The 26,240-nt window shown below is 51.0% G+C and overlaps 7 protein-coding genes across 7 annotated transcripts; 4 read left to right on the forward strand and 3 right to left on the reverse strand.

The window, feature by feature from the left end:
* Nucleotides 1–144: 144 nt before the first annotated feature.
* BO82DRAFT_433374 (uncharacterized protein) lies at nt 145–2,065 on the reverse strand. The gene is made up of 7 exons (XM_025640866.1): nt 1,486–2,065; nt 1,417–1,436; nt 1,328–1,361; nt 1,189–1,262; nt 759–1,135; nt 595–690; nt 145–519 (listed from the first exon to the last, which is right to left on the reverse strand). The coding sequence occupies exons 1-7, from the start codon at nt 1,667–1,669 to the stop codon at nt 183–185; spliced, it is 1,122 nt and encodes a 373-aa protein (XP_025490584.1). The 5' UTR covers nt 1,670–2,065; the 3' UTR covers nt 145–182.
* Nucleotides 2,066–3,167: 1,102 nt separating this feature from the next.
* On the forward strand, nt 3,168–5,029 carry BO82DRAFT_338265 (FAD-binding oxidoreductase). The gene is made up of 5 exons (XM_025633426.1): nt 3,168–3,327; nt 3,389–3,818; nt 3,880–4,369; nt 4,420–4,640; nt 4,717–5,029. The coding sequence occupies exons 1-5, from the start codon at nt 3,253–3,255 to the stop codon at nt 4,992–4,994; spliced, it is 1,494 nt and encodes a 497-aa protein (XP_025490585.1). The 5' UTR covers nt 3,168–3,252; the 3' UTR covers nt 4,995–5,029.
* A 1,214-nt stretch (nt 5,030–6,243) lies between these two features.
* On the reverse strand, nt 6,244–9,387 carry BO82DRAFT_355548 (uncharacterized protein). The gene is made up of 4 exons (XM_025635479.1): nt 8,814–9,387; nt 8,164–8,737; nt 7,487–8,106; nt 6,244–7,419 (listed from the first exon to the last, which is right to left on the reverse strand). The coding sequence occupies exons 1-4, from the start codon at nt 8,923–8,925 to the stop codon at nt 6,608–6,610; spliced, it is 2,118 nt and encodes a 705-aa protein (XP_025490586.1). The 5' UTR covers nt 8,926–9,387; the 3' UTR covers nt 6,244–6,607.
* A 1,998-nt stretch (nt 9,388–11,385) lies between these two features.
* On the reverse strand, nt 11,386–15,133 carry BO82DRAFT_403398 (putative cellular morphogenesis protein (Rax2); the record flags this gene model as incomplete). The annotated part of the gene is made up of 3 exons (XM_025639382.1): nt 11,386–11,621; nt 11,678–13,930; nt 13,981–15,133. The coding sequence occupies 3 exons, from the start codon at nt 15,131–15,133 to the stop codon at nt 11,386–11,388; spliced, it is 3,642 nt and encodes a 1,213-aa protein (XP_025490587.1).
* Nucleotides 15,134–17,526: 2,393 nt separating this feature from the next.
* BO82DRAFT_355551 (FACT complex subunit POB3) lies at nt 17,527–19,913 on the forward strand. Its single transcript, XM_025635480.1, has 8 exons — nt 17,527–17,675; nt 17,731–17,953; nt 18,048–18,571; nt 18,625–18,864; nt 18,917–19,048; nt 19,105–19,338; nt 19,392–19,464; nt 19,527–19,913. Coding segments are annotated over exons 1-8 (1,719 nt in total). The 5' UTR covers nt 17,527–17,673; the 3' UTR covers nt 19,818–19,913.
* Nucleotides 19,914–23,177: 3,264 nt separating this feature from the next.
* On the forward strand, nt 23,178–25,163 carry aspB (septin AspB). Its single transcript, XM_025629804.1, has 3 exons — nt 23,178–23,762; nt 23,815–24,281; nt 24,335–25,163. Exons 1-3 carry the CDS (start codon nt 23,288–23,290, stop codon nt 24,968–24,970), a joined length of 1,578 nt encoding a protein of 525 aa, XP_025490589.1. The 5' UTR covers nt 23,178–23,287; the 3' UTR covers nt 24,971–25,163.
* Nucleotides 25,048–25,839, forward strand: BO82DRAFT_109877 (uncharacterized protein). Its single transcript, XM_025629803.1, has one exon. It carries the CDS (start codon nt 25,356–25,358, stop codon nt 25,770–25,772), a length of 417 nt encoding a protein of 138 aa, XP_025490590.1. The 5' UTR covers nt 25,048–25,355; the 3' UTR covers nt 25,773–25,839.
* The last annotated feature ends 401 nt before the right edge of the window (nt 25,840–26,240 follow it).

Genomic DNA, 26,240 nt, shown 5'->3' on the forward strand with positions numbered 1-26,240 from the left:
AAACGTGTTGTTCGCTTGAGGACTCCTTACGCATCCATGTGCGGGGGGTTCTTTTCCACTTTTGCATTTGATTTTCCAGAGCTCTGAGGATGTTGTGGTCGCTCAGGCTCAGTTACAATGGAAGCAGGGGTTCTTCAAGATACTGTCTGATGTTTTACGGCCCTATATACAGACGAGTCCCGCTAATTTCCCCCAAAAATGGCACTATGCCGATTCATCTCCTCCTCGGATCCATGCCCTTGAACGCGGGTCGTCACCTCAGTAGTGACTTCCCACTGGATCTCTTTCACAATCTTCACGTTGCCGTTCTCAACGAGTTCGATCTCATCTTGCAGCTGGGTGAGTCCTTCTTTCCGCCGTGCCCGCGTGCTTTCCCGAGTATAGTTGTAGGGGTAGTTCTGCATGTAGCCACGCGCGAGACTGCTATGCTCGCCAATCAGGCGGGGCGCATAACGACGGAGGAGATGACGGATGAACGGTAAGCAGGGACAGATGATGATAAAGTTGGCTTCGATGTTTCTACCGTGTTGCCAGGAGGTTAGAGATGGGTCCAAATCTAGTCATAACACCTGGGAGAGGGATTGGGCAGCTTACATCCACAGATCCGGCCAGCCGATGCTGTAGGTCGGATCGCTAGAGTTCAAGAAAGGAATAAGGGTTGCCAAACGAATGATCCCGGTTGCTAAGGTTCTGTCAATTGACTCAGCTTGTCATCTCCCAGAATCTTAGATAACGGCATCAAGAACAGATCGACTCACGCGCATCCAGCCATGAACATGAAGAGCAACCCTATCTTCTGTATCGTTGGCATGTTCAACCCTACAACTGTAGGGATTGGGAACAGAATCAATGCAACATCTGTGATGATATTCAACACTGCGGTGGCGACGTAAAGTGCATACTGATCGATGCAGTAGCCCGTGAGTGCTGGACTCCATGCCTTCTGGATGGGGTGACAGCCGAAAATGAATGCGAATATCAGGGCTACGCTATAGCTGCTGACGATGAAAGCGAGCGTGGACAACGCCCATTGCTGGTAGCGTTCTTGACATAGGATGCGGTAGTAAAGAATGATCAGGCTTATCTTGGCGAGGGCAAGCGCTGGGACATAGATGATGGCGGCTGTGAGGACGACCTGCGTGGTGGTATGAGATGGCTGTGGCGGTACATGGCGGGGTGGATTGTGACCTTGATGTATGATTCATATATCTCCGGGGAAAGATTCCAGATATGAAGGCCCATGCCTCCGTGGTGGTAGCCGTCTGTGGAAAGAAATTGATAGTCAGAGAGGGATGAACGCAGGTTTGAGTACGATGTGGGGACGTACAAAGCGAGCATGCCTGAGTTCCTGAGGCGAACAGCTGTATTCGGTTCCAGATTAGCAGAAAGCGTTTGCACATTGATGCATTTGCATACCCAGGCCAGAATGATCGATCCTGTTTATAATCAGCCTCCAACCCACTGCGGCTCACCACCAAGACATACCGTCGTCCCATCCGAACTTGTGCAGCAGCTGTGCCTTGGTGAATACTCGCACAGCGAGGCAGCTTGTACTCAGTGTCAAGCCCAAGGCGATAATCACCACATTGGCCCTGTATAAGTGAGGACTGGAGTAATCAAAGTCGTACGTCTGTCCTGGCGGAGGCTCAGCCGCTGTGACATTGGCCATACTGCGTCTTGGACAGATCCCAGCTATTATACACTACTCGGTGTCATGCTGTTCTCCAACTTGCTGACAGTTTAGAACGATGGACATTGCCTCAAAACCGAACACGCATCCAGCCTGTCACGGTGGCACAGCCTGGATAAATGGTACAAGTCTCGAGACCCGGGAAAAAGAAATATGGTGCTTCGAATTCTCGAGCCTTCGGCTAGTCGCTCCTTTCATTGCGAATGCAGACCTAAGGATTTAGTTGGCCAGGGATCTGATCGGGCTTTGAAGCAGGTCCGAAATCGAGTCGTCTCCTTCCCTGTCTCTTTTCTGGGTATTTCTGAGCGACCGACTGATAACCGTTGCTCGTCTAGGATGTCAGACACAGGGAGGGGGGAGTCTTAGATCGAGACAAGCTCCACATTGATGCTAGGATTATATGGCGCCAGAATAGATGGAGGTGGAGCGGATCTGGAGGCAGCACGAGCCGCCGGTGATTGACGATCCCGCTTAGCGGCCATAGTCTCTTTTAGTCGATGACACCAGGCAGGGATCTCGACTTGTAGGAGATGTCTCGCCTTTTCCTCTTACTCAATCGCTTCCACAGATTCATTTGTTCCGTTATCGTCTTGAGAAAGATCCCCGAGGCTAAATGCTCATTTCTCTTTGGGGTATTATTCCCGATTCCGGCGCATGCTGAGAAGCCAAAGCTAATGTCATGTCTTCTACTAGATCACTTTCTCATCTAACAATGAGACAACCTTCAAGACACCGTCTTCGCTTATACGGAGCAAGTTGGCATCAATGACCGTGGCCGAGGTTGGGCGATATCTCCCTGTGCCTCCCCAAAGATGACCGGTCACATTAGTCCTTCGCTCTCCTGGCCCATTCCTTGTTGCTTTGCGTTGTCTCCGCCTCAGACTCCACATTGGACACCAATTCACAAGCTTATTGCGGTACTCCATCCGAAGAGCCAGTGCCCACTAGAGCCGCCCCGGGAGTCCCACTTAGGGGCTTACGGACAGGCGGCCCGCGGATTGAGAGACCCAAGCCAGCCATCCATTGTCACGAATTGCAAGCATCACACTCTCTGGCACAGTCTCCCATCAGGGCTGAGAAGCAGACTGGGATGCCCAGTCTTCCAGTTAGTGCTCTCGTACTCAATTAATGCTCTCGCTCAAACAAGAAATCCCGCATCATATGGAAAGGCTCCACCGACTCTGCTGCCTGCTCAGTCCGTCGTGCACCATTCCTGCTCCATCCATCCACCTACTATTGGCGGGCTTGCATCGATCGGCATGTTACTACAAGCACTGATGGGAGTGCTCCTGGCCTGCAGAGTACCTTACCTTCGTGCTTCGCACAATGAAATTGCAATCAAACCTTAGCGCATACCTCGTCGTGGCTAGTCCTAGCATCATACCACTCGACCTCATACAGAATAGGTGCTTGCTCGGAGTAGCTCCTCAAGCGACCATGGAAGTCGGTTGCTTTCACAGCCGAACAATAGCCGGCAGGCCTGTGTCCGACTATAAGAGGCAGTGAGCTCCTATAGACAGCGACGGCGAGAATCGTCAAGCGTCGGTCAAACAAGATTCACAATGAAGGCCTCTACCGCATTGGCACCCCTCCTCGGCTTCTTGCCCGAGGCCAATGGGTCAAATATCACTTCCTGCGTAAGCTGCCTACCAATCGGTACATCAAAGGGCAAAGCCCAGCTGATTCCCAATTTTCCAGTGTTCCGCACTTCAAGCCACCTCCCTCCGGGACCATGTTACCTTCCCCAACAGTGTGGCCTACAATGAGTCAGTGACGTCTTACTTCGCTGTGAATGCTCAGCTACGCCCCTCGTGCATTGTCCAGCCTCACACCGCACATGATGTTGCGCTTGCCGTCTCAACTCTAGTGCAGGCAGGTGAATCCCAATGCAAGTTTGCAGTGCGCAGTGGTGGCCACACTACGTGGGCCGGTGCAGCAGACATTGAGCAGGGTGTCACCATTGACCTCTCAATGATGAACAGCACGACATACCATGCAGACAAAGGCGTCGCATCGATCCTGCCCGGCTCACGGTGGCAGGCAGTATACAAGGCCCTTGATCCTTATGGAGTGACCGTGCCCGGTGGCCGTGGCGGACCCGTTGGCGTCGGTGGATTCCTGATCGGAGGTACGTGCATACAAGCTACCCACACCCATCGAGCAAGTCTCATCTAACTTCACATCCACAGGTGGAAACACCTTCTACACGGCGCGCGTGGGCTTTGCATGCGACAACGTCGAGAACGTCGAGGTGGTGCTTGCGAACAGCTCGATCGTCAATGCCAACCGAACGAGCCACCCTGACCTGTACAGGGCCCTGAAAGGCGGTTCGATCAACTTCGGCGTCGTCACCAAGTACGACCTCAAGACCCTTCCCCACGATGGCCTGTGGGGCGGCTTGGTGGTGTACGACAACTCCACCACCGAGCAGCAGATCTCCGCCGCCGTGAACTTCGTGGATAACATCCACAACGACCCATATGCATCGTGGATCGGCATGTGGGAGTACAGCTCGACGACGGGACAGAACATCATCGCCGATGCGCTGGAATACACGAAGCCCGTCGCGTATCCGGCGCCTTTCGACGAGTTTGTGGCGATCAAGAACACGACCGACACGATGCGGTTCGCCACCATCTACAACCTCACCCAAGAGCTGGTCCAGGCGGAGGGATATCGGTACGCTTCTACCCTCGCTTCCCTTCACACACCGTCCCTAACAGATCCAGCGACATCTTCACAACCGGCACCTACCGCAACGAAGCCGAGGTCCTCCGCAAGGCCATCGCGCTGCACAACGAGAACATCGAAAAGGCCAAGGCCGAGGCCCAAAGCGAGTCCTGGTCCATGGACACCATCGTCCAGCCCTGGCCTAAGCTGTTCTGGGAGCATACCGCGGCGCAGGGTGGCAACGTGCTTGGTCTGGAGAGGTTTGACGAGAACCTCGTCCGTAAGCAACCCAATATCCCATATTCCCCAAATCCAACCCCACCAAAAGACCACCATAACTGACAAGAATCAAACAGAGGTCCTCTACGACTACTCCTGGGACGACGCAAGAGACGACGCGCTGTTCACGCGCCTGGGCCGCACCGCGCTGACCGACCTCGACGCCTACGCGCAGTCGATCGGCGCCGCCAACGAGTACATCTACCTCAACTACGCGGACCAGTCCCAGAGCCCGCTGCGCGGGTACGGCGCGGAGAACGTCCGGTTCATCGCCCAGGTGGCCAAGAAGTATGACCCCCACGGCGTCTTCCAGACCCAGGTCCCCGGTGGATTCAAGGTCAGTCAGGTGGTCTGACAGCACTTACTCATACTTCGTACCCCCGGTCCTCCACAATTTGTCACAAATCAAAAAAAGTGATTTCGTCTTCGCGCTTTAAGCAAAAATCAGCGTACCCGCGACCAAGAACGCGAAATTTAGAATGTATATACTCCGTAGAACTTTAGAAAGAAAGAAAGAAAGAAAGAAAGAAAAAGGAGGCCAACTTATGTCCCCTGTCAACCCTTCCGAACGAACCCATTATATGTCACCGTTCGCTGATCATAAGCACAGGACGTAATAAGGTACTGTGGATAAGGTAAAGCAAAAGTAACGGAAAAAAGCCTAGGGGTTGGAGCCAAGCCCCAAGCTGACCATCGATGCCTGCCGAAATGCAGTGAGTACAAGTACGAACGTTACTGACGTTACTAACAGTGCAGTGACCCGGCCCGAACGCAACGCGGATTGGTCGCCTAACCTTCCGCACTCCAACTCCATCTTTAGTGTGAGGGAAACTTTGGGAAGGTAACTCAGCTCAGGGAAAGAAAGTAACTTAGTAAGTCGCCCTTGGGGAGGGGGCCGTCGACGATCATCCGTCTTTCATCATCGTCATAGCAAAAAAAAGAGCACCCGAATAGAAGATACAAACCGGATTAGAATCAAGAATAAAAACAGTAGAATCTACAACCATACCATCCAGCTCAACACAACCAATCCCCCAAGGCACAAATGCCCCCGGGGAACCTGCACCACGACTCAGAACAACTTGGAAGCTAAGAACCCGAGGGACCCTCCCGCAGCCAAGCGCCAGGGCGCAAACAAGCCTCTCTCTCTCCGAGGTGCTCCCACCGAAAGTATCAACTGGGCAAAAACCCGCCAAGACACGTGCGTTTTCCAATCCGTCCGGTGTGTGTCAGTGTGTAGGCTTTCCCAATTCGGAAATGGCAGGCAACTCAGCCGAGAGACTCGAGGAGTAGGTAACTATGAGGAAAAACTGGGGAAGGCCAGAAGGGAAATCCCTCCTCTTTCTTTCCCCCTCCTCTGATTTTTGACTTCTTCATTTCATCACAGCCCCCCCCCAAGTCTCATCTCTGCGGCTTATGATCATAAATTTAGGCTGCTTTTCCTCTCTTCTTCGCCGTTCTCTTTTGAGAGTGCTGTTCCTCTCTTTGCTATACTCTTTTCCCCTCGAGTTTCTCACCGGATGATGTCCCTCGAGAACTGAGTTGTCTTTTGAACTCTTGCTACACCTACAAACTTTTCACTGACTCCAGGTGCTGAAGCAAGACTTCGGTGGATCCTTCCATTGTTCACTATTATAATCTGACAAGTAACAATCAAATGCTTCATTAACAACAGGATTCCTCCTGACTCCTTTCGTGACCGTCTATCATGAATGCGAGGTGTGTATGCAAATGCTATGATATCATCAACAACAACCGAAACACGCTGGTATCACTTCGAGAAAAACAAGGTCGCTCGAAAACACAGCTAAACAATTATGCAAGGAGTACTGAACAAGAGAATCGTCAAGAACGTGATGCAATGCCTCTTACCCCCTTTCACAGGAGCTGCAGGCGATAGTGAACATATAAACATGACCCGGGGCGAATGGGCCTCGTAAGACGCCAGAGGCTTGACCCCGGAAGCCTCTAGGATGGCATAACCGCTTCCTCGGTGTCGTGCCAGCCCCATTCTCGGAGCAGTTGATTCACACGATAGTCGGTTGCCCAGCCAAGCTCGGTTTCGATTCCCTGCAATAGGTGCAGGACTGCGCGTCTCTCAGCAGCATCAATGAGACACTGGCCGCTAACAAACAACGGCTGGAGTGAATTGATGCGGACTGAGCCAGTCGGGCAAGCCATGGCGATGCCCACAATCTCCCGGCTGTGGAAACGAATGTCATTTTCAATGGATCGATATGAGTTGAGTCTATCCGTGATGGTGCTTCGGCGGCTAGTCGACGCGTGTGGCTTGTTTATTAGGAGCAGAATCCGTGCCATGTGATAATGCTGCATAGCTGACGAGCACATGGGAATGCTGTACCAAATTTCGGACAATGCTCCAGTGTCCGCCTTTTCGCCGTCTTTGGCTACCGGCTCAGTCCTAGCACAAGGATGGAAAATATCTGGTAAGCCAGTGTACCACGCATCGAGCTCGGCCTCAAGTCGTATCCATCGCTCCAACAGAGCCTGTTGCGACAAGCCTAGAGGTCCGGTATTCAGTGAGCTGGGATGATTCACTTGCACCTTGTCACCGGCACTTATGAAATTGACGATCTTAGACAGGATCCAAACCAGGCCATTGCAGATCATGTCCTCTTTGATCACGTCGTCTCCGTCGAAATAGCCGGAGGCGTTTGTGTTGCTGGATCGGACAAAGCCCTGACTGTCGATCTGCAGCCCTGCTTCCGTCCACAGAACCAAGTCATCGGTATTCAACCTCGTCTGGCTCTCATTGATGACTATTTGCATATCAGCGATTAGTGGTCTGCAGGTTAGAGCCTGAAGCTACTTGAAAGGTTGACTTACAAGCAGCTAGATAATCTTGTCGGGCAAAGTTCCAGAATGTCGCTCTCCTCGCGGTCGACAGACCAGGCCTTTTGCTGTGTTGTAACATAGATTCAGGGCGTTGTTCGACCGGCATCATCCCCACTTCAGCCACATCTAACAAGGATTTTACGCCACTCAAATGACGGTTCCACGCTGGGCCAGTAGCATCAAGCAATTCATATACAGATAAGATGGCCGTCGCGGCGAGAATCTCGTCCGAATGCACGCCCTTCGAAAACCGACTCTCAGAATACCGTCGCCGGCGTTTGCGAGGGTTATCACTCTCCTCGCATAATTCGGCAGCCTGCCATTGGCCGAAAGCCTCTGGGGTACTCAAAGGCGGGGGTCCTTTATCCGGTTGAAGCTCCTTCATGAGGAGCTGAATAGCTTTCTCATAATATTTCGCGCCTCTCCAGGACCAGTCTACGTGGCTCGCGCTTTGCTTGAGATAGGTACCGCTTGTGGGCACCTGTTCTACCTTGACTCGCCCGAGCTGCTTCGCTGCATATGCGCATGCAGCATGTTTCAGAAGAGGGTTTCGGAGCGCCCTCACAGGGATATAAGAGGCAAAGTAAGTTCCAACATCGAAAAGGTCCATCCTGTCCAATATCAGTATGTTCTTCTTTGGGGTGTAGCAAGAGATATCGGACACCTACCAGAGCCCTGGTACCTCTGAGAAATGTCGCAACAGGAGTGCGACCTCCCTGTCTGTCTCAGCAGGCATATGTGACTTGTGTTCCGTATTTGAGCCTCGTGACACTGCTGACCTGGCAGTCAATGAAGAGCTCCTACGCTCCAGGGCATGATGCATGTTGGGATCCACGGGCGGCGAACGAGCTTGTGATGGATTAAGGAGGAAGTTGATATTATTATTACTGTTGGTATGATTGGAGTTGATTGAAAGAGGAGGCGACAGCTGAGGGGCTAGCACACTGCGCAACTGACTGGGCGACGGGCCAGACGATGCAGTCGCCGATAGGGTGGTATAAGGAGAGGCAGCATCAACGGCTAGGAGAGATTGTTGCTCGACGCTCAATGGATTATACGACAGGCGGTCATGGGCTGCCACGGTGGAGAGAGCTTCGAGGCCATTGTTTTCGGCATCGGCGGACGGCGTGCGCTGCGACCAGGCGCGATTCTGAGAGTTAGCTGCAAGGATGGCGGCTTCAGACTCGCCTAGGGCCGCCTCGAGGTCTTCGGCATAAGGATCGGAATTATCGACGAAAATGACTAAAAAGCAATAACTATCAGACAAGTTGTTGCTAGGCGCCAAGCGGTCCCTCTCTGTTCCGCATGGTTATCTTACCATGCTTCGGGATATCCAGCCAGACACTGTCCTCATCAAAAGTGTTTTTATATGAATAAAAGCCTTTTAGGCTACCTCGACCATTGGGGTTTTCTTGGCCACTTTTGTTCATGGAGGCATTCTGCTGGTGGCGGAAAACGATCCCTTCGCTAGGGCGACACTCCCTCGCACCTTTGCGACATTGCGAGCACTCCGGTTTCTGCTCGTCGCCTGATTATCGGGAAGCTCTTAGTGTTTGCGCCAGGAGATGGAATAGCCTTGGCGTGATGTGAGCTTACATTTGAGTTTCCGAGTGCGACACGTTAGGCTGAGTGAAAAAGCCCCGTCGCAGTTAGTCCAACAATCCTATATTAAGCCGAGAGAAGAGCAAAATATATAGTATGGTAGTGAAAAGTGGAACAAATGGTGTTTTGAGGGTGCAACGTGCCGGGTGGTGAAAATGATACATACCAGCCTGTGCGGGATCGCATGCCGAATGGAAGCGAAGACGGTTGTTGAGCTGCAGCATTCGAGAAAAACAAGGTGGGCCGAGGAAGAGAAGACTGGAAGGTCGCGACTGTGGTGGGAAAGTGCAGGAAATTGGATACAGGGCGGGTGGGACTAGCCCCGAAGCGAGCTAGAACAGTCTAGGTCCAAAGGACCGCGGAGGGGACCGAATGTATATCTGGGGGAGAAGAGGAGGAAGAGGAGGGGGGGGGGGGAGAAAAGGAGGAGAGGAGGGAGAGAGAAAATGAAGGGGAAGGAAGGAAAGGGCAGGCGGCGCGAGGCGGAGGTAAGCAGACAGACAGGCAGGCAGGGGGAGAAGAGTGTGGTGGTCAAGGGATGCACACACACAGAAAGTCTAGTCACAAGCCACGAGGCAAAAGAAAGAGACGGTCAGATCAGATCAGTTCAGTTCCTCCTTCATTCGGGAGGTCTGGACTTTGCATCTGTCTAATCTGGGGTGGAGAGAGTAAAAAGTAAAGAAGCAAAAGGAAAAGCGAGGGAACAGAGCACTCCCGTCGGGAAAGAGCAGATAATCGGAGAGTCAGAGAGTCATGGAGCCATCAGTTCACTTGGTCCAGTACGGAGACAGAGTAGCGATCAGTCAATCCATCCTAAAGGCAAGCGGGGAGAGCCGACATGGCAGGCAGGCTGCCCAGTGAGCAGACCGTGGACACTGTTGCCGTACTCGTAGTTCTGGAGTTCTGGAGTTCCAAACTTCCAACAGAACTGCCTGCTTGCGGGGAACCCAATTTTCTCCCCGCGTGACCTTTTGTCCCGGTGACTAAGACCACGAACTCCATATTAAATAACAGTAACCAGAAGTAGACGAACATAACATGATCACGTCCATTTTCAATCTACTCCACACTACGGAGTACTTTTGCTTCTCCTTCTCTCCTTTTTTTTTTTTTTTTTTTTTTCTTTTTGCTGCATCCCCGTCACCACTGACGTCGCTTCAGGATCTGAAAAGTAAAGTATATGTCCAAACGAATCGTACGTTCCTCCAATTCTCTGGGCCCCCGTCACAGCACAGCACACCTTAGGTAGCTTAGCCACGCACCTGCGGCAGCATCCCCATCCGCCGCCCCGTGCGCAGGATTCCAAACCACCAATCAACCAAAACCAACACTCACCACTCATCACTCGCAGCCCAATCCCCGAATACCAAATGACCTCACCCTCAGTGTTGTTTTTTTGCCACTATACTAGGCGCTGCCTCTACACTACAAACCAGGAGGGTTTTTCCATTCCCTCGCTTGACTCCAGATCAGTCAAAGATAATACTTGTAGACAAATCCCGATTCCAGGATCTGCGAGGTGAGTACTTTACTCGTAAGAAAAGTCGGAGTTGTGGAAATTGTTCATTGCAGCCGCGGACTCGCGCGGATGAAATAATAAGAAAAATGTCAAGGGTATGTACAAAATTGGCCATGCTGAGGCAGTTATGAGGTGTGAATTTGGGTACATCCCAAATGCACACCCTTCCAAGCGTGGAGAGTAACGTACAAAAAGTAATGAGAGATATGGTCAATAGAGACAGAAAATGGAAGAAGAGATGATTACACATAAACAAGGGGGGAGGGGGAGTCGGTTGAGGGTACGTAGGAGGGGGAAGCCATCGTAGTCAACGCAGTCAATCCCTCCCTTCCACAACCACATGTAACAAGAATTCAATAGTGACAATGACAATGACAATGCGCTTTGTGCAGAGCATGAGTAGCATGAAATGAGATGAGGAGGATCGATGGGCATCTTCCGATCAAGGAAGGATTAGAATACGCGGCAGCAATTGACAGCAGGAATAAACAATCATTAGCGTGTTAACTGGAAGGATCAAAATTAGTAGAATCGGACTGGGGTATATGGTGCTGTAGTGAAGTTCTTTTTTCATCTTTTGGGTCCCAAGAACGCCGTGCTGAAGACTAGGTTTCGAAATCTGGGATCACGGACTTCGGAGCAACAAGGTCGAGATGTTGGCTTGCGCCGGGTTCTTCAGTTCTTGTTGCGTCGTTCTGTTTATGTAGGCGTGAAAACGAAAACAAAGTATATTGTGCAGGAAAAGTGCATACGACCGAAAGGCGTCAGCTCATATTGTCGGGGCGGCTGGGTTGGGCTGCTTGATCGAGTTGAACAGATACTCTGGAGGGAGTCTCCGCATATTCGATGGTCGATCGGTTCCCACGGCCTGGGGAGCCCGCATGTAGCCCTGGCGACGGCGCTGGATCTTGTTGAAGATGACTCCGCAGATAACAATCAGAAAAACGCAGCCGAGTGCCAGGCAGAAGGAGATGAGCACAACGATGCCGTTGGAGAGGTGTTTGCCTGCTTCGGTTGTTAGCTTTTTTGATACGTTCATTGAACAGTCACTTGATACGCACCTCCACTGGTGTACGGGTTCTTATTCTCGAAGAACACCTGAGATATGCTGCCAGCTTCGCCGTCGGACTTGGTGGACAGGATAAAGGGTGTCGTTGTGGTTCCATTGAACAAGGCAGCCGAGGCATTGCCGAAATCCGGGATCACCAGATGGCCGGTGACGAGGAGGGTCTGATCGTTGTTGAGAGTGCTAACAGCATCATGGTTCTTCGAAAGCGGAAGAATCTCAAGACCGCGGATGGTAGTCCCCTTGTCGAATGCGTTTCGGACAAACTCGAAGCTGGACCCATCGTAGGCAGCTAAGAAACTAGACCCGTTGTTGTATGTACCACCGAGCCAGAACTTGGACACCGCGCTGTTGGCAGGAGTGAATGCCGTGACGGTACCTGGAAGTTCCGACGAAGAAGCGCCTTGAAAAGCAGTCCAGGTTTGACCCTTGGGTTTATACGTTGCGATCGCAGTCTGATTTCCGTTGACACTCAAGTTGCCAACCGCCAGTAGCTCCTTGTTGCTGAGCCATTCAAGGGCCAGAACCGTTCCATCCAAGCTGGCACCCGGTCGATTCCATTGCTGATCAGAGGTGTCCCAGAAACAAACACCGGGACAAGGAAGCGCCCCCGCAGTCTGGAACTGTCCTCCGAAGTATACTTCTTTCGCACTCGGCCGCGCAGCAATCGCATTGACTGACACGCTATGACCCGTGAGCCGTGGCGGCTGATTCTTGACGAACGTGTCATTGTTGAGGTTGTACAAGACAAACCCGTTCAATGTTGAACTGCCCACCATTCCAGTGATATTACCACCTGCATAGAGGACTTCGTCGGAAATCATAAAGGTCAGGAAGGTAGAGTTACTATCGACACCTGCTCCGAGCCCGCTGATACTGCCATCGCGGCCGTCAATGATGGCGAAGTTCTCGATCACCGATCCATTGGTAGCGTTTGTGGAGAAGTGGCCTCCTAGGATAGTGCGATTCCGACTAGAGCTTGTGTCAAAGATCCCGGTGAAGGTTTCGCCGGTTGTATTGCGATCAGAAAGCAGTGCTTCAAGACCAAGATTATCGTCATAGAGAAGGGCAGCAGCACCAGCAGCAGCAAGGCCACCAGTAGAGAGGCTACCCGCAAGAATCGTGGTGTTGTCAACCTTGGCGTAAGCGGACAGCTGTCCACCAAACTCCAACTGACTGACATTCAAGTTTGGGAGCCAATTCTTGCGCGACGGCACCCAGACAGCAAAACCTGAGACATTTGTGGACGATGTTTGTTCGAAGCTGAGTAACTGATCGAACTCGCCGCTAACACCAACAACAGTTTCGTTGAGGTCCGCAGAAATGTTCAGCGAAAGAGCAATGACGCTGGTTACTCGACCGTTGACGCCCCCTCCGAGAGCAGACCATGCTTTAGTGCCAAATGAGTACGCTGCCACGTAGCTCAGGCCTTCATTTCCACCGCCAGATGTATCGGTGAAATTACCACCGACGTAGAGGACATCATCCAATGTCGTCAAGGCGTTGACTCCGGAATTCAAACCACCTTTTGGCATTGCGGTGGCGTTTCCGTCTTGTTCGATGTACATGATATTGTTGATGCTGGAACTCGAGAAGTTGCCTCCGACGTAGATCGTGTTGCCATGGCTAGCCAGACTCGTGATTGATGCTTCTGAGTCCAGAGCAAGACCTGCTTGATCGATGGCCGACACGGAAACGTTCGTGCCCTTCTTTGTGGTCGGGTCGTACTCGTACAGGCCGTTCAGCTGATCATCCGAAATGCCTGACACAGAGATCGCAACAAACTGAACTCGGGATGCCACCACAGTGACATCGCCTTGATTTGCTACTGGAGTGAGCTTGACACGCGGACGGAACGAGCTATCGCTTGCATCCACATGACCAGTGTAAATCGTATCGTATTTTTCGTACTCATTCGTCTGGTAAATGAGAGTCTGAACGGGCTCCGAAGAATCGCTTGAGGCAGTGACCGTCACATTGACAATACCGCGAGAACCGCAAGTATCGTCCTGGTCGCACCCAGGCGTATATAATTTAATCGAGTAATTGCCCGAATGCTTGACGTCGGGCTCAAAGACAACCGAAGCTTCAGTTGCATTCGAACTCGTGACTTGGGTAGTCAAGTATGCCGAAGAACTTTGACCCGAAGCTGTCGCAGACCAAGACCCGGTACGGGTTGATTTTGATGGATAGCTGGAGTTCGCGCACGTTGGCTCGTTGAAAGCGTTGATCGCATAAGCAAAGATGTCTTCCACTGTCAGTAAATAATCCATAGCTCCCTAGTGTGTCTGCACTTACTGTCTTCGAGAAGTTCGATACCATTCAAGCCGGCGCCCTTGCCGTACCAATTCAGGATCTCAATCTCGAAACCACTCATTGCTGCGTGGTTAACAAACGTGAATTCACGATATTTCTCAGTCGCATTGCTGGAAAGCGAGCAACTCTGGTCGCAGTAGACAGCATTTCCCGTATCCGGATCTGTGTACGTCAAGTTCATGATTCCGTTATCGGGCAGGCGTCTGAATAAGAACGTTTTTGTGCCCCGTCCCTCGTAATGTGTGTTATACAGTCTGAGCTTGGTAGGCGTATATTCGAATTGCATATCGGCGCGCCAGTAACCAGGCGAGTAGTCATCCAGTAACCATGTCTTTCCTGCGCCATCCTCACCACTCGATTGACAAACGATATTGCGGGGATCGACAAAGCCACTGGTTGTAGAGTTCGCATCGGAAGTGATTGTGGCATTTTGAAGATTGATGACCTGTTCACCCTTCTTGCTCGACGTAGAGTTGCCGATGCCATCGAAGTAGCCACCAAAGACAATATTACCATCGCTATCCTTCAAGATCGACGAAACAGGGCCATTGAATCCACCAAACGTCAAATTGGACCAGCCAGAGGTGCCAACCCAGGCCACAGCGTTTGAGGTGTTGTAATAGGTGAAATTTCCTCCGACATACACGCTATTGGTTTCTTGATCGCACAAAAGGGCAGAGACCGACCCCGAAAGACCTGATAACGATGTGACTTGATTCGTAGACGGATGATATAGCGCGACACCCTCCGATTTGACCCCTCCTAGGCTGGTGAAGTTGCCTCCCACGAAGATGCCCGAGAACGTTCCATCCTCCTGCGTGAACGGGCACATTGCGCGAATGTCTGCATTTGAGGTCGACAGGGTCGTAAGAATTCCATTCGGAAGAGGGGTCAAGAGTGCTTGCGCGTCATTGTCGCCGGTCGATGTGTTAGTCTGCGCGGTGAATTGGTAATAGGTCAATGCATCGAAGTCTCCGGTAAGCGCAATATGACCCAATGGCGAAAGATCGAGTTCCGGTCCAGAAACGGACTGAAAAGTCAAGGCCGACGCGAGACTGGGGAGGAGTAATGGCAAAAGGCGGAGGCCTGCTGCGAAGCCAGCCGTCGCAGGCCCAAACAGTGAGGATCCCCTCATTGTTCGGGTTCGCGACGACAGGCAAGTTGTCAAGGTGACTCTCTTGGAAGGAGAGGATGTTAGGGAGAGGAAAAGAATCGTCTGAGGAGATCAACGTGCTCCAGGACGAGTCAAAAGAATTGAATGGGTGGAAACAGCTTGGGTGAGAGTAAGAAGAAGGCCGACTTGTTCGGGTACGGCACAAACACACGCGGGAGCCAGAAAAAGGAGTGAAAGACTCAGCAGCGCAGCATGTAAAGAATGATACTTGGTTTAAAGGGGAGTTGAAAAACGAATGTGTTCTATAGCCAAGAGGCCGAATCGGACTATGGGTGGTCAGGTCTAAAGTGATTAACGAATGAATGATAAAAGTTGGATGGACCGAAAGAGTGACATGGCAAGCTGGCAGGCTGGCTGGCAGGCAAGCAAGTTAGGTAGTGAGTTAGTGAGTTGAGGTGTGTGGGTGTGGGCAGGCCCGGTAGGGGCTTTTTGGTTGTTTGTTCTTCGATGGTTTTCAGGTACCATTAAGCTAGTACTATTATTGATCTTCTCGCCCGGTCCGGGTTCCACTCTGTAATTTGGAGAGGGGCGGCCGGTAAGTCGGTTGATCCGCACAGTGCTAACTCGCCAGCCACTTCAGAGATGAGCCACTGCTTATGCGATTAATTGCTATGTTTGGTTTGGTCACTTTTGGTGTGTCCACTCATGGTGGGGGGGAGACTAACTCGGTGATGTCTCGCCGTATCTACAGAACAATCATCACAGCTGTTTCCCAGCGCCGCCTCAAGACCACCCTCAATGGCTCGCAGAATCAAGGAGTGGGCAATAAACTTACAAAGCTTCCAGACTCCATCAAATGAGACACCTTACGGACTGGAATAATATTGATGTATGTATGCTATGACTATTAATAGGCGATCTTCGCTAATAATCCCAACAGCTTACAACCAAAGGGGCCAACAGGTCGACATTCTCGGATACGTCCAGAGAATGAAGCAACTATACCCAGCCTGCAAGGCTTTCAGACATCTCTTATCTACTGGTGGTTCTCACTGGCGGTGAAGTATGTACTCAGCGTTGACGGCTACCGAAGGATGCAGCAGCATACATTGACGTACAGCATACAGGATACATCCACAGCCACATCATCTTTATTTCGATCTTCCTTATGGCTGTTACAGAGTGCAACATGCGTCAACTAATTCCAGCCAGACAACCACTGATGATATCAGCTCCAGCCTTTGAGATTGAACTCGTTACAATAAAGCTTTCGAGGTCCCGCCATCCACCCCCGTGCTTCAAATATGGGTTGAACCTTGCGCTCAAAGCTTCGATCTGAGATAAATTGGCTGGCTAGCCCTGCACGTTCATCGTACTTCTTAGAGAGCAATGCGCCCCAAGTTTCGTGGTTGACTAATTCCGATGGCGAGACAATGAGACTTACATGCAGTTCTGCGCTAGGCAGGACATAATCTAGCCATGCTACCGTATATGCGCCGCGTATCTCAAGAGTCTAGAGTCAGTGGCGTCGCTGTAATCTAGTAGAGAAATTGCACTTGACTCTGTCCTCGAATCTAGTCACAAAATTCACGCCATCCCAAGAAATATATCCCATTTCTTTGACTTGTTATGTTATGATACTCTCCTAAGCACCAAGGTTTTCTTTTAGATTGACCCAGCATACGGAAGCCGCCTCTCATGCTTGAAGAGTCGCATGTCACTTCTACTCTTATTGTACTGATTTCTGGTCCTAGTGACTCATGGTCTGCTACCTTACACAAACTCGCAAGCTCAGTGGGACACATATCGGTCTTGAGGAACTTCCAAAGTGACCGGGATCGCAACACATAATTTGCTCTTTAGGCTCAATAAACTCATTTGGGTTGTTTTGTTGTAAGAAACCATAAGCATGTGCTTGCAGGATAATCACCATGTTCCGAGGACCAAGGCGTATAGTTCATGTTATTGGAGATATTCCTGCCGACGAGGGTAGAGGAGTTGACAATTCGACCACTAATTTAGAATGCGACACCTGCTATATAGTGAGATATCGTAGATGTATACTTGTGTTAATGGTAAGCACATAGAGGATTGCTTTGCAACATCTTCTTTAATATACATATGTACGAACACATACTTTACGATCGTTCCTTGGCTCCTATAAGCCAAAAAAAAACATATCAACTATCAATACTCATATTCACACTCATGCCAAAAAGTTTTAAGCAATTCTCGCATTCTATTTTAGTCTTGTGCCTTGTGCTACGTGGATATACGCCGCAGACTCACTGACGGTACTTTGTTGCCTAAGGCATCCGTGCTTGCCACCAGCGCCAAGATCCCCTGGAGTAGTAAGACGGACGAACCACGGCGGCGCGCAACGCGACGTGAAAAAAGGATATCGGAGCTCTTTATCGGAACACCTTCAACCGTCAGCCACTGAGTCAGAAGCCTACACTTTTACGAACCTCACATACCTTGAAATTCTCGTCGATTTTCTCTACTCTATCGTCTGATCTCGTCCGCACCCTCTATTGCCTATCACCTAAGGCTCCTCCACCATGTGAGACTCTCTCCGCTCGCTGTTCCTCGTCTAGTTGATTAACGGTCGCTACTAGGGAGAGCTTCGATAACATCTACCTCGACCTCTCCAAACAGCACGGAAAGTGCAAGCTCGCAGAATCCGGTCTGGGATGGAAGCCCTCCGGGGGAGGTGAAACATTCACGCTCGACAGCAGCAACATCGGCGCGGCCCAGTGGAGCCGTGCGGCGAAGGGATATGAGCTGAAAATCCTGTCGCGCTCCTCCGGAGTCATCCAACTGGATGGATTCGATCAAGAGGTATGGTCTGAGACTCTGGGCTTTGTTTACACCCGCTCCCTGTAACCTGACTGCACGTTCACTTGTTAACCTCCGGATTTGCCGCCCCGCTTAGGACTTCGAACGTGTGAGCAAAGCGTTCAAGATCTGGTACGGCATCAACTTGGATAACAGAGAGCACGCCCTCCGTGGCTGGAATTGGGGCAAGGCGGAATTCACGAAAGCAGAGCTCTCCTTCAACGTGCAGAACCGACCGGCCTTCGAGATCCCGTACTCTGAGATCTCAAACACGAATTTGGCGGGAAAGAACGAGGTCGCCGTGGAGTTCGCCCTCGGAGGCGATGGCAATGCGCCTGCGCAGCCCAGCGGCAGCACAAAGAGTCGCGGTCGGAAAGCCGCCGCGGGTCCGGACGAGCTGGTCGAGATGCGGTTCTACATCCCCGGAACGGCAGTGAAGACGGAAAAGGGCATCAAGGAAGAGAATGGGGACGATGAGAATGCGGATGGCGAGCAAGAGGAGGGCGAGGAGCAGAATGCAGCGAACCTGTTCTACGAGACACTGATGGAGAAGGCTGAGATCGGAGACGTGGCGGGCGACACTTTTGCTACTTTCTTGGATGTGCTACACTTGACGCCCAGGTATGTGTCGCTTGCAAGGAATCGCATGAATTTGGAATTAACAGAGCTTGCAGAGGTCGTTTCGATATCGACATGTACGAGTCCTCCTTCCGGTTGCGCGGTAAGACATACGACTACAAGATCCAATACGCATCTATCAAGAAGTTCTTCTTGCTTCCGAAGAACGATGATACCCACACTTTGATCGTCCTGGGCCTGGAGCCTCCGCTACGGCAGGGTCAGACTCGCTACCCCTTCTTGGTTATGCAGTTAAAGCTTGATGAAGAGATCAGCTTGGAGCTCAATATGACAGAGTGGGTTTCTCAGCACCTCATTCTTGTGACAGCTGCCTAACATTATCTCTAGTGAACTTATGGAGACACGCTATAAGGACAAGTTGGAACCTCGTTATGAGGAGCCAATCCACCAAGTGGTTACCAAGATCTTCCGCGGACTTTCGGGCAAAAAGGTCATTATGCCATCGAAGGATTTCGTCAGGTTCGTTGACAATCCAGCTGAATTTGTACCATTGCAGCCACTGACACATCACACAGTCACCACGGTCACAGCGGAGTCAAGTGTTCGATCAAGGCCAACGAAGGCCTCTTGTACTTCTTGGATAAGAGCTTGATCTTCGTTCCCAAGCCAGCCACGTACATTCAACTCGAGAATGTTGCCGTGGTCACCATGTCCCGTGTTGGCGGTGCAATCTCGGCCAGTAGAACGTTCGATATCACAGTCAGCCTGAAGGCTGGCTTAGGCGAGCACCAATTCAGCAACATCAACCGGTAGGCCCTCCATCCAAAACCCTATTGACCCAACGGTAGCTGATGCTTTCTAGTGAGGAGCAACAACCACTTGAAGAGTTCTTCAAGGCCAAGAACATCCGCCTTAAGAACGAGATGTCCGATGACGTACGTATCCCTTGTGACATTCCAACTTCCTTGTTTGAACATGAACTGACCTGGTTCTTCAGACCTCCGCCCTTATTGCTGCCGCTCTTGACAACGAAGACATGGGCTCCAGCGACGATGATGCTGGTGGCGCTGACCGTGGCTCGGCTGACGAAGATGACGAGTCCCCCGATGAGGATTTTGAGGCCGAGTCGGACTCCGACGTCGCGGAAGAATATGATTCTGCGCACGAGAGCAGCGGCAGCGACAGCGATGCGCAGATGGATGATGCATCCGACGGTGGGGATGATGATGAGGATGTTGAGATGTCAGAAGGCGAACGGCCGAAGAAGAAGTCGAAGGTTGGCAAATAAAAAATCCATCAGACCGCCTTATCGTGACGGCACGCGCCGTCCCCAACTAGGCACTTCTCCGCGCATAATGAAGACAAGATATCAAGAACGTTTAGCCTTGTGCTACTTCCCTTCTCTCACTGTAATGCAACGTAGACGAGCATGGCAGCATCAAATCCCTGCTTTATCAATGTCAACGCTGTTAGCACGGAAATATGCCGTGGAATGGACAATCCCATGGTTTGGTCTGGTCTTCTGCACCAACCGCTCCAGAGAATACATTCGCGGACGCGCCAAGATGCCATGATTCCAGAAATATGATATATCATATCGCTGTGAATTAACTTTGCTAATGACAGCGCTATTGATGATCCCCTCGGTTGTAGATGCATATAGCGCGTGTATAAATCGCTTGGATAGTCCATATACTCGAAGGTAGGCTCTCATGTTCTCGATTAGGATGCATACAATGTATTCCGTACGGGTACAAACTGCTGCGTAGGCGACATTCTTCGAGCTCTGTCAAGTTTCAATCGATAGTATCTCAAACGGGAATACAGTCAAACCAAGGCTTCCATGGCGCTCTATCCTCAACCTGACTGCCTTCCACACAAGGCCCGAGGTGTGAGCGATACTATTCGCACAATCCCAGCCAAGTGTCTCAGTCGCGATCACGAGATAAGCGGCCTAACCAATTCTCCTCATCCAACCGCATCCTGGAAAACTCTCAGTGGGAAATCAAGCCACCGTCCGGTCCGCGCACCGAGCTTCTGGTGATAGGTGGCAAAGCCCAGTATAGATGGGTTAGTATGGTCAATTCTGGTCTTACGATGAACAACAATCCCCTATAATTGAGTAATGTGCTTTCCCCAAGTCGGACATCCATTGTTTTTGCGGTTGATCGAAGGGGAATAAGTCCGAATTCACCATCTCAACCGAGAAGACATTTGGATATGGGTAAGAAATGCTCATCCGTTTGTGGTGAAAGGGTGTGTCGTACAAGAGTGCCGAAAAGAAGGAGGGGGACGGGAGGAAAAGGTGAGAATTTACTTCCGATAGCTAACCTAGCTTCCCCTTGCTGTGTAATGGACCACGGTGGCGTGCATTTTCCTAGAATCCTTTTTCTAGACTACGGAGGACCATGCAGGTTTATCGCAGATGCATCATGCATATTTCCATATATAGATCACCGCCACTAGGGGATTCGGAGTGGGTAGTGTTTGCATTTCTGTTTGGAATCGCGGGTCTAATGCCAGGAAAACTGCCAATGCTTTTTTGGTTGTGGTGATGCGCATCATTCTCAATCTTGGGAATCTTGGGGGGAGGAATTCTACTATCTATTATTTATATACCGATCGTCACTCCCCTCAACCGATGCCCGAATAGTTTATTTGTTTCAAATGGGAACTGTACCGGGTATATTCCAGTTGCAGCCCGTCCATGGTGTGACTTGACGCTTGTCCCCGGACCGTTAGCGGTCAGTAATGATTGGCGAATAAACCACGCTTGGCTCTCGATGGGCGGTGGATCGGGTTTTTCCGTTCCACGGCAGCTGCTTTTCTTTCCAGTCAACCCCCCTGGATGATGGTACTGAGTGGTATCGCGGTTACGCGTCAGATGAGAACCCGGAAACATGTGCGCCAGTCCAGATGAATCTGTATGGTTGGTGTGTGTGTGTGTGTGTGTGTGTGTGTGTGTGTGTGTGTGTGTGTGTGTGTGTGTGTGTGTGGCATAAGTTGTGTCCAGCCTCTCCTCCTCAAAGAAAATAGCTGCAGTGTATCTATCTGTCCTGATGAAACTATATGAAATGCCAGCGGATGGTGGTTGGAAAGTAGGCCATAGGCCATGGGCCGATAATCTTCTTTGATTAGCACCGCATGATATATCTTACCTATCACACTACAACTATACAGGTGCAAGAAGAGACCAAGCAAATTTAACGCAAGAAGGAGGTTTACACACAATCAATGGCTGGCGTTGACCTATCTCGGATGATGCACAGTGCATATAGTATGGTAGTATGGCACGGGTCAGTTCAGGAGGAGTTCTCCTCTTTCTTATTACAGCTCCAACCCACTCATCTACATTGGGAACAAGTATCGCGGCTTGTTGGAATGGTTCCAGGTTTCCCCACGATTCGTCCCCTGGTAGATGTGGTATACTATACCCTGGGGTAATATGGCTTCTTTCTTACCGTGGTTTCTGTTATGCTAGCCATGCTTCAATCGTAAGGAAGAGCAATGTGTTGATTTGACAGGTCTCGTGGAGATTAGGAGTGCTGGCAGATTGCAAGTGATCAAGAAGCCTAGCCTGTGATAGTTGGCGAATGATTTGCCAGGGGGACGGTTGGATGGGTTGAGATTTAGTAAAAGTAGGCAATGTCTTCAATGTGACTCTCAATTGTGTTCTGATAAGGCAAGGTGACCCCAGGAAAACGGGCTTGAGTTGTTAATCGGCAGTTGAAGTCTAAGTCATCCAGACCTGATTAGAGTGCAAAGTGGGCAGGTGAAGTGGTTGAGATTAATGGAGAAGGAGTATTAGTGGTCGATTAATCTTAATCGGACCATAAGGTACTGCAGTGTAGGTAGTAGATTGATGAGACTAAGGCCCATAGTGTAGGTGTAGTAGTAGAAACAGAGAGGCAATGAGGTTCCCCCCCCCTTTCTTTTCCACCCATTTACTTACTGTACTGTACTCGGGCAGGGCCACCAAACAGTCTGGCTCCAACGACCCGAGACTAAACAATCCCTCCTCCCCCCAATCTATCAACTCCGCAAGACCCAATCGCTCTCGCTCCTCCTCCTACTCTGTCCTCCACCTCCGTCCTCCTCTTCTTCCCCTGTCTCTCCAGTAAGTACTACACTATTCTCTTCCCTCTTTCTATCTACACTTTTCTTTTTCGTTCGCCTCCCTCCCAGTTTTTGTTTTTAGGATTTTCATCTCAGCCATAATTTGTTGGCGCATTGCTTGCTTGCTTGCTTTCAAGTCGTGCTTCCTAAATCTCCCCTTGGTTTCGGTCCCATCCCTTTTACTCCTCCTAAACCCTCCACCCCCCCCGGTGATTGACTGAACCTCAACCCTTTTCCACATTGATCCATTACCCCAGGTAGGATTGCCATCGCCTTCCCTTGGACTCGCTTTCCCTTTTCTTGTTGTTTCTCAGCCAGACTTGGAAGTGACACTGTCATTCCCATCTCGTTGGCTTCCATTATTACCTCCGGCTCCTTCCCCTTGATTGCATCCTGCAAGGACTCTATCGCTAACCAAGAAGGCGCAACCTCTTCAGGGGAAACTTCCTCTTCGCCGCTCGCTACCTCCCTTTACGCTCGCTTCAAAATCCTACACCTTAAAACTTCCACAATGGGTAAGCCTGTCATCTATGACACCTTTTCTCACCACCCTGCACTTCCGTGCTCTCGTTCCCATCCGATCTTCCAATCCAACCCTTGCCCTGTGCCTACTTCGAAATCCTCGCGCCCTGTGAAAGAACAATGCCTCCTGTCAGGAACCGGAGTGCGGATGGTCGCTCGCAAGGGGACCCCGAAACTCTAGCACCCTCACCTCAGAAGAATTCACCGAAGCCTAAACGGCACTCGTTCTCGCCTGTCCTGGGACGCCTGTCTTCAGAAAGTGACAGTCAAGAATCTGAAGCGACAACTGCTAATTCTGTTCCGCATAATGTAGCCACACCCCCTCCTGCACCTGCTGCCAATGGCACCCCGGTCTCTGCCTCACCCCCCAGCAGCAAGCCCAGCTCGCCTTTCGTTGAACGCAGCAACCCCATGGGCTCCGGGGCTGCTCAGACCGTCAGCTCCAAAGACCCCAAGGCTGCTGCTCAGGCGGCTACGGATATGAAGAATGTCGTTCGCCGGAAGTTGACAGGCTATGTTGGTTTCGCCAACCTGCCGAACCAGTGGCACCGCAAGAGTGTTCGCAAGGGCTTTAACTTCAACGTGATGGTTGTCGGTAGGTCTTGATTCCGATCCAAGGGTTGGACGTTATTTGACACGCAGTGCAGGTGAATCTGGTCTCGGAAAGTCGACTTTAGTGAACACCCTTTTCAATACCTCCCTCTATCCCCCTAAGGAACGCACCGGACCTAGCCACGACATTATCCCTAAGACGGTTTCAATTCAGTCCATCAGTGCCGATATCGAAGAGAACGGCGTGCGCCTGCGCCTGACAGTCGTTGACACCCCTGGATTCGGTGATTTCGTGAACAACGACGACTCGTGGCGCCCTATCGTCGAGAACATTGAACAGAGATATGATGCCTACCTTGAGGCCGAGAACAAGGTCAACCGTACCAATATTATTGATAACCGTATCCACGCATGTGTCTACTTCATTCAGCCCACCGGTCATTCGCTGAAGCCTCTGGATATTGAGGTTATGCGCCGGTTGCACACCAAGGTCAACCTGATCCCTGTGATCGCCAAGGCCGATACCCTAACGGACGAGGAAATTGCCGCCTTCAAGCAAAGAGTACGATGATCTCTACGCCTCCCTGCTGAACGATAGCTAACCTGGCCATCCAGATTCTTGCCGATATCCAACACCACTCCATCCAAATCTTCGAGGGTCCTCGCTATGAGCTCGACGATGAGGAAACCATTGCTGAGAACCAGGAGATCATGTCCAAGGTTCCCTTCGCCGTGGTTGGTGCCAACGCCGAGGTTACCGCCGCTGATGGCCGCAAGGTCCGTGGACGTAGCTACCCTTGGGGTGTCATTGAGGTCGACAACGAGGAGCACTGCGACTTTGTCAAGCTCCGTCAGATGTTGATCCGTACCCACATGGAAGAGCTCAAGGAGCACACGAACAACAGCTTGTACGAGAACTACCGTTCCGATAAGCTTACCCAGATGGGTGTCGCCCAGGACCCAAGCGTATTCAAGGAGGTCAACCCGGCTGTCAAACAGGAGGAGGAGCGTGCTCTCCATGAGCAGAAGCTCGCCAAGATGGAAGCGGAAATGAAGATGGTCTTCCAGCAGAAGGTGGCAGAGAAGGAGAGCAAGTTGAAACAGAGCGAAGACGAACTATACGCACGACACCGCGAGATGAAAGACCAATTGGAGCGTCAACGCCTGGAACTAGAAGAAAAGAAGGGCCGTCTGGAAACAGGGCGACCCATCGAAGAGAAGGGAAAGAGGAAGGGATTCTCTCTTCGTTAAACGAACGCACGCATGACCGGTGCTTCGATGCTCCTATTCAGGGGCTCTGCCAATGGGCCACCCAGGGTACGCATGGTCGTCGGAGGGCGCTTTGGTGGTTTGACGCATACTTCTCCACGACTGTCAATTGGCCGCACGCTCTTTTTAGCCGCCTGCCTTCTTTCTCTTGTGTTTATTCGTTCTCTCAACCCCCACACTCTCTCGAACCTCTACTTTTCTCGTATCTGCTTTCAGTGATGACTCTACATTGATTGAGAGGACCAAAGAAAAAGAATATCTCATTTTTTTCTTCTCTCTCTACTCTACAACCCATTTAATTCCGAATTGGGGCTTGACTAGGAGACAGGAACTACAAGGGCTATATCCGACTCAGTGCTCTATTTGGATGGTCAGTGGTCTGGCCCTGGATGGGCAAGACGATGCACGGGGAGACGGCCTGCAGGATCACTTCAGGGTCGGAATTCACTGCTTCATGTCCACTCTTCGCTTCTTGTTATGTACTTTTGCCTACGCTATACCTTGTTCCCGCCTATTTCCTATTCCCCACCCTTTTCGTGGCCTGGTACTATTACTTCTATTTATCTTCGGTACACTTTTTGCCTCTTCTACACATTTTAGTGACATCGCCTACCCCCGACCATCTTTTCTGGACGTTTTTCCTTTCTATTCCTCCATGTTGTTTTCTTGCTGTGTTAGTTGTCAATCTGAAGTTTTACCGAAAAGCGAACGGAAGTATTACCGAGGCTCTAATTGTGGCGTAGCCAGCTGCGATGCAAGAATAGGGGAGAGAATACTACTATAATAAATTGAACATTATGATCACCAAATGAATAAGCAAGAACCCAGAGTTTGGTACAATTCCAAGGGAGAACAAAGAAAGGAAAATAATCAAACCAATAGAACCAAGTTATTCAACATTGTTCTTTTCTGGGGGGGCGGAGGCAAATCATGATGTCGACAAGCTTTCCGCGATGGTTGTTTTGTTGCATCATTGCGGGCGGCGCGACGTCACGGGAAGGGAAGCTCCGTCGAGCCGCCAGTTCGTCTTCCTCGGCCGCCGTGCATGAACTGGACTGAGCTGAACTGAACTGGACGGAGGCAGTCAGGCTTGCCTAGTTTGAGCTCACCACACACACAAACCCGTCTCTCCCACTTCCTCTTCCTCTCCCACCTACTTCCTTTACCCTTCCACTACTGACTACCCCCGCCTAGCCCAGCCAGCCTCCCTCGTCAGCGGTCTAGTGGAGATCTATTCATAGCCCCCCCCCCC

Source organism: Aspergillus uvarum, assembly GCF_003184745.1.
Source record: "Aspergillus uvarum CBS 121591 unplaced genomic scaffold BO82scaffold_37, whole genome shotgun sequence".
NCBI classification, from domain to species: Eukaryota; Fungi; Ascomycota; class Eurotiomycetes; order Eurotiales; family Aspergillaceae; genus Aspergillus; species Aspergillus uvarum.

Excerpts from the sequence above, each read along its gene's own strand:
- BO82DRAFT_355548 (XM_025635479.1), bottom strand. The coding sequence starts at position 8,925 with ATGAACAAAAGTGGCCAAGAAAACCCCAATGGTCGAGGTAGCCTAAAA. Across the intron at positions 8,738-8,813 it reads GCTGGATATCCCGAAGCATG|TCATTTTCGTCGATAATTCC; the intron begins GTAAGATAACCA and ends ATTGCTTTTTAG. Across the intron at positions 7,420-7,486 it reads ACAAGATTATCTAGCTGCTT|TCATCAATGAGAGCCAGACG; the intron begins GTAAGTCAACCT and ends ATATGCAAATAG.
- BO82DRAFT_109877 (XM_025629803.1), top strand. The coding sequence starts at position 25,356 with ATGGTCAGTGGTCTGGCCCTGGATGGGCAAGACGATGCACGGGGAGAC.
- BO82DRAFT_338265 (XM_025633426.1), top strand. The coding sequence starts at position 3,253 with ATGAAGGCCTCTACCGCATTGGCACCCCTCCTCGGCTTCTTGCCCGAG. Across the intron at positions 4,370-4,419 it reads GTCCAGGCGGAGGGATATCG|CGACATCTTCACAACCGGCA; the intron begins GTACGCTTCTAC and ends TAACAGATCCAG. Across the intron at positions 4,641-4,716 it reads GTTTGACGAGAACCTCGTCC|AGGTCCTCTACGACTACTCC; the intron begins GTAAGCAACCCA and ends AGAATCAAACAG.
- BO82DRAFT_355551 (XM_025635480.1), top strand. Across the intron at positions 18,572-18,624 it reads GTGCTACACTTGACGCCCAG|AGGTCGTTTCGATATCGACA; the intron begins GTATGTGTCGCT and ends CAGAGCTTGCAG. Across the intron at positions 19,339-19,391 it reads CAATTCAGCAACATCAACCG|TGAGGAGCAACAACCACTTG; the intron begins GTAGGCCCTCCA and ends GATGCTTTCTAG.
- BO82DRAFT_433374 (XM_025640866.1), bottom strand. The coding sequence starts at position 1,669 with ATGGCCAATGTCACAGCGGCTGAGCCTCCGCCAGGACAGACGTACGAC. Across the intron at positions 1,437-1,485 it reads CAAGTTCGGATGGGACGACG|GATCGATCATTCTGGCCTGG; the intron begins GTATGTCTTGGT and ends GATTATAAACAG. Across the intron at positions 1,263-1,327 it reads AACTCAGGCATGCTCGCTTT|ACGGCTACCACCACGGAGGC; the intron begins GTACGTCCCCAC and ends TTCTTTCCACAG.
- aspB (XM_025629804.1), top strand. The coding sequence starts at position 23,288 with ATGCCTCCTGTCAGGAACCGGAGTGCGGATGGTCGCTCGCAAGGGGAC. Across the intron at positions 23,763-23,814 it reads CTTCAACGTGATGGTTGTCG|GTGAATCTGGTCTCGGAAAG; the intron begins GTAGGTCTTGAT and ends CACGCAGTGCAG. Across the intron at positions 24,282-24,334 it reads TTGCCGCCTTCAAGCAAAGA|ATTCTTGCCGATATCCAACA; the intron begins GTACGATGATCT and ends CTGGCCATCCAG.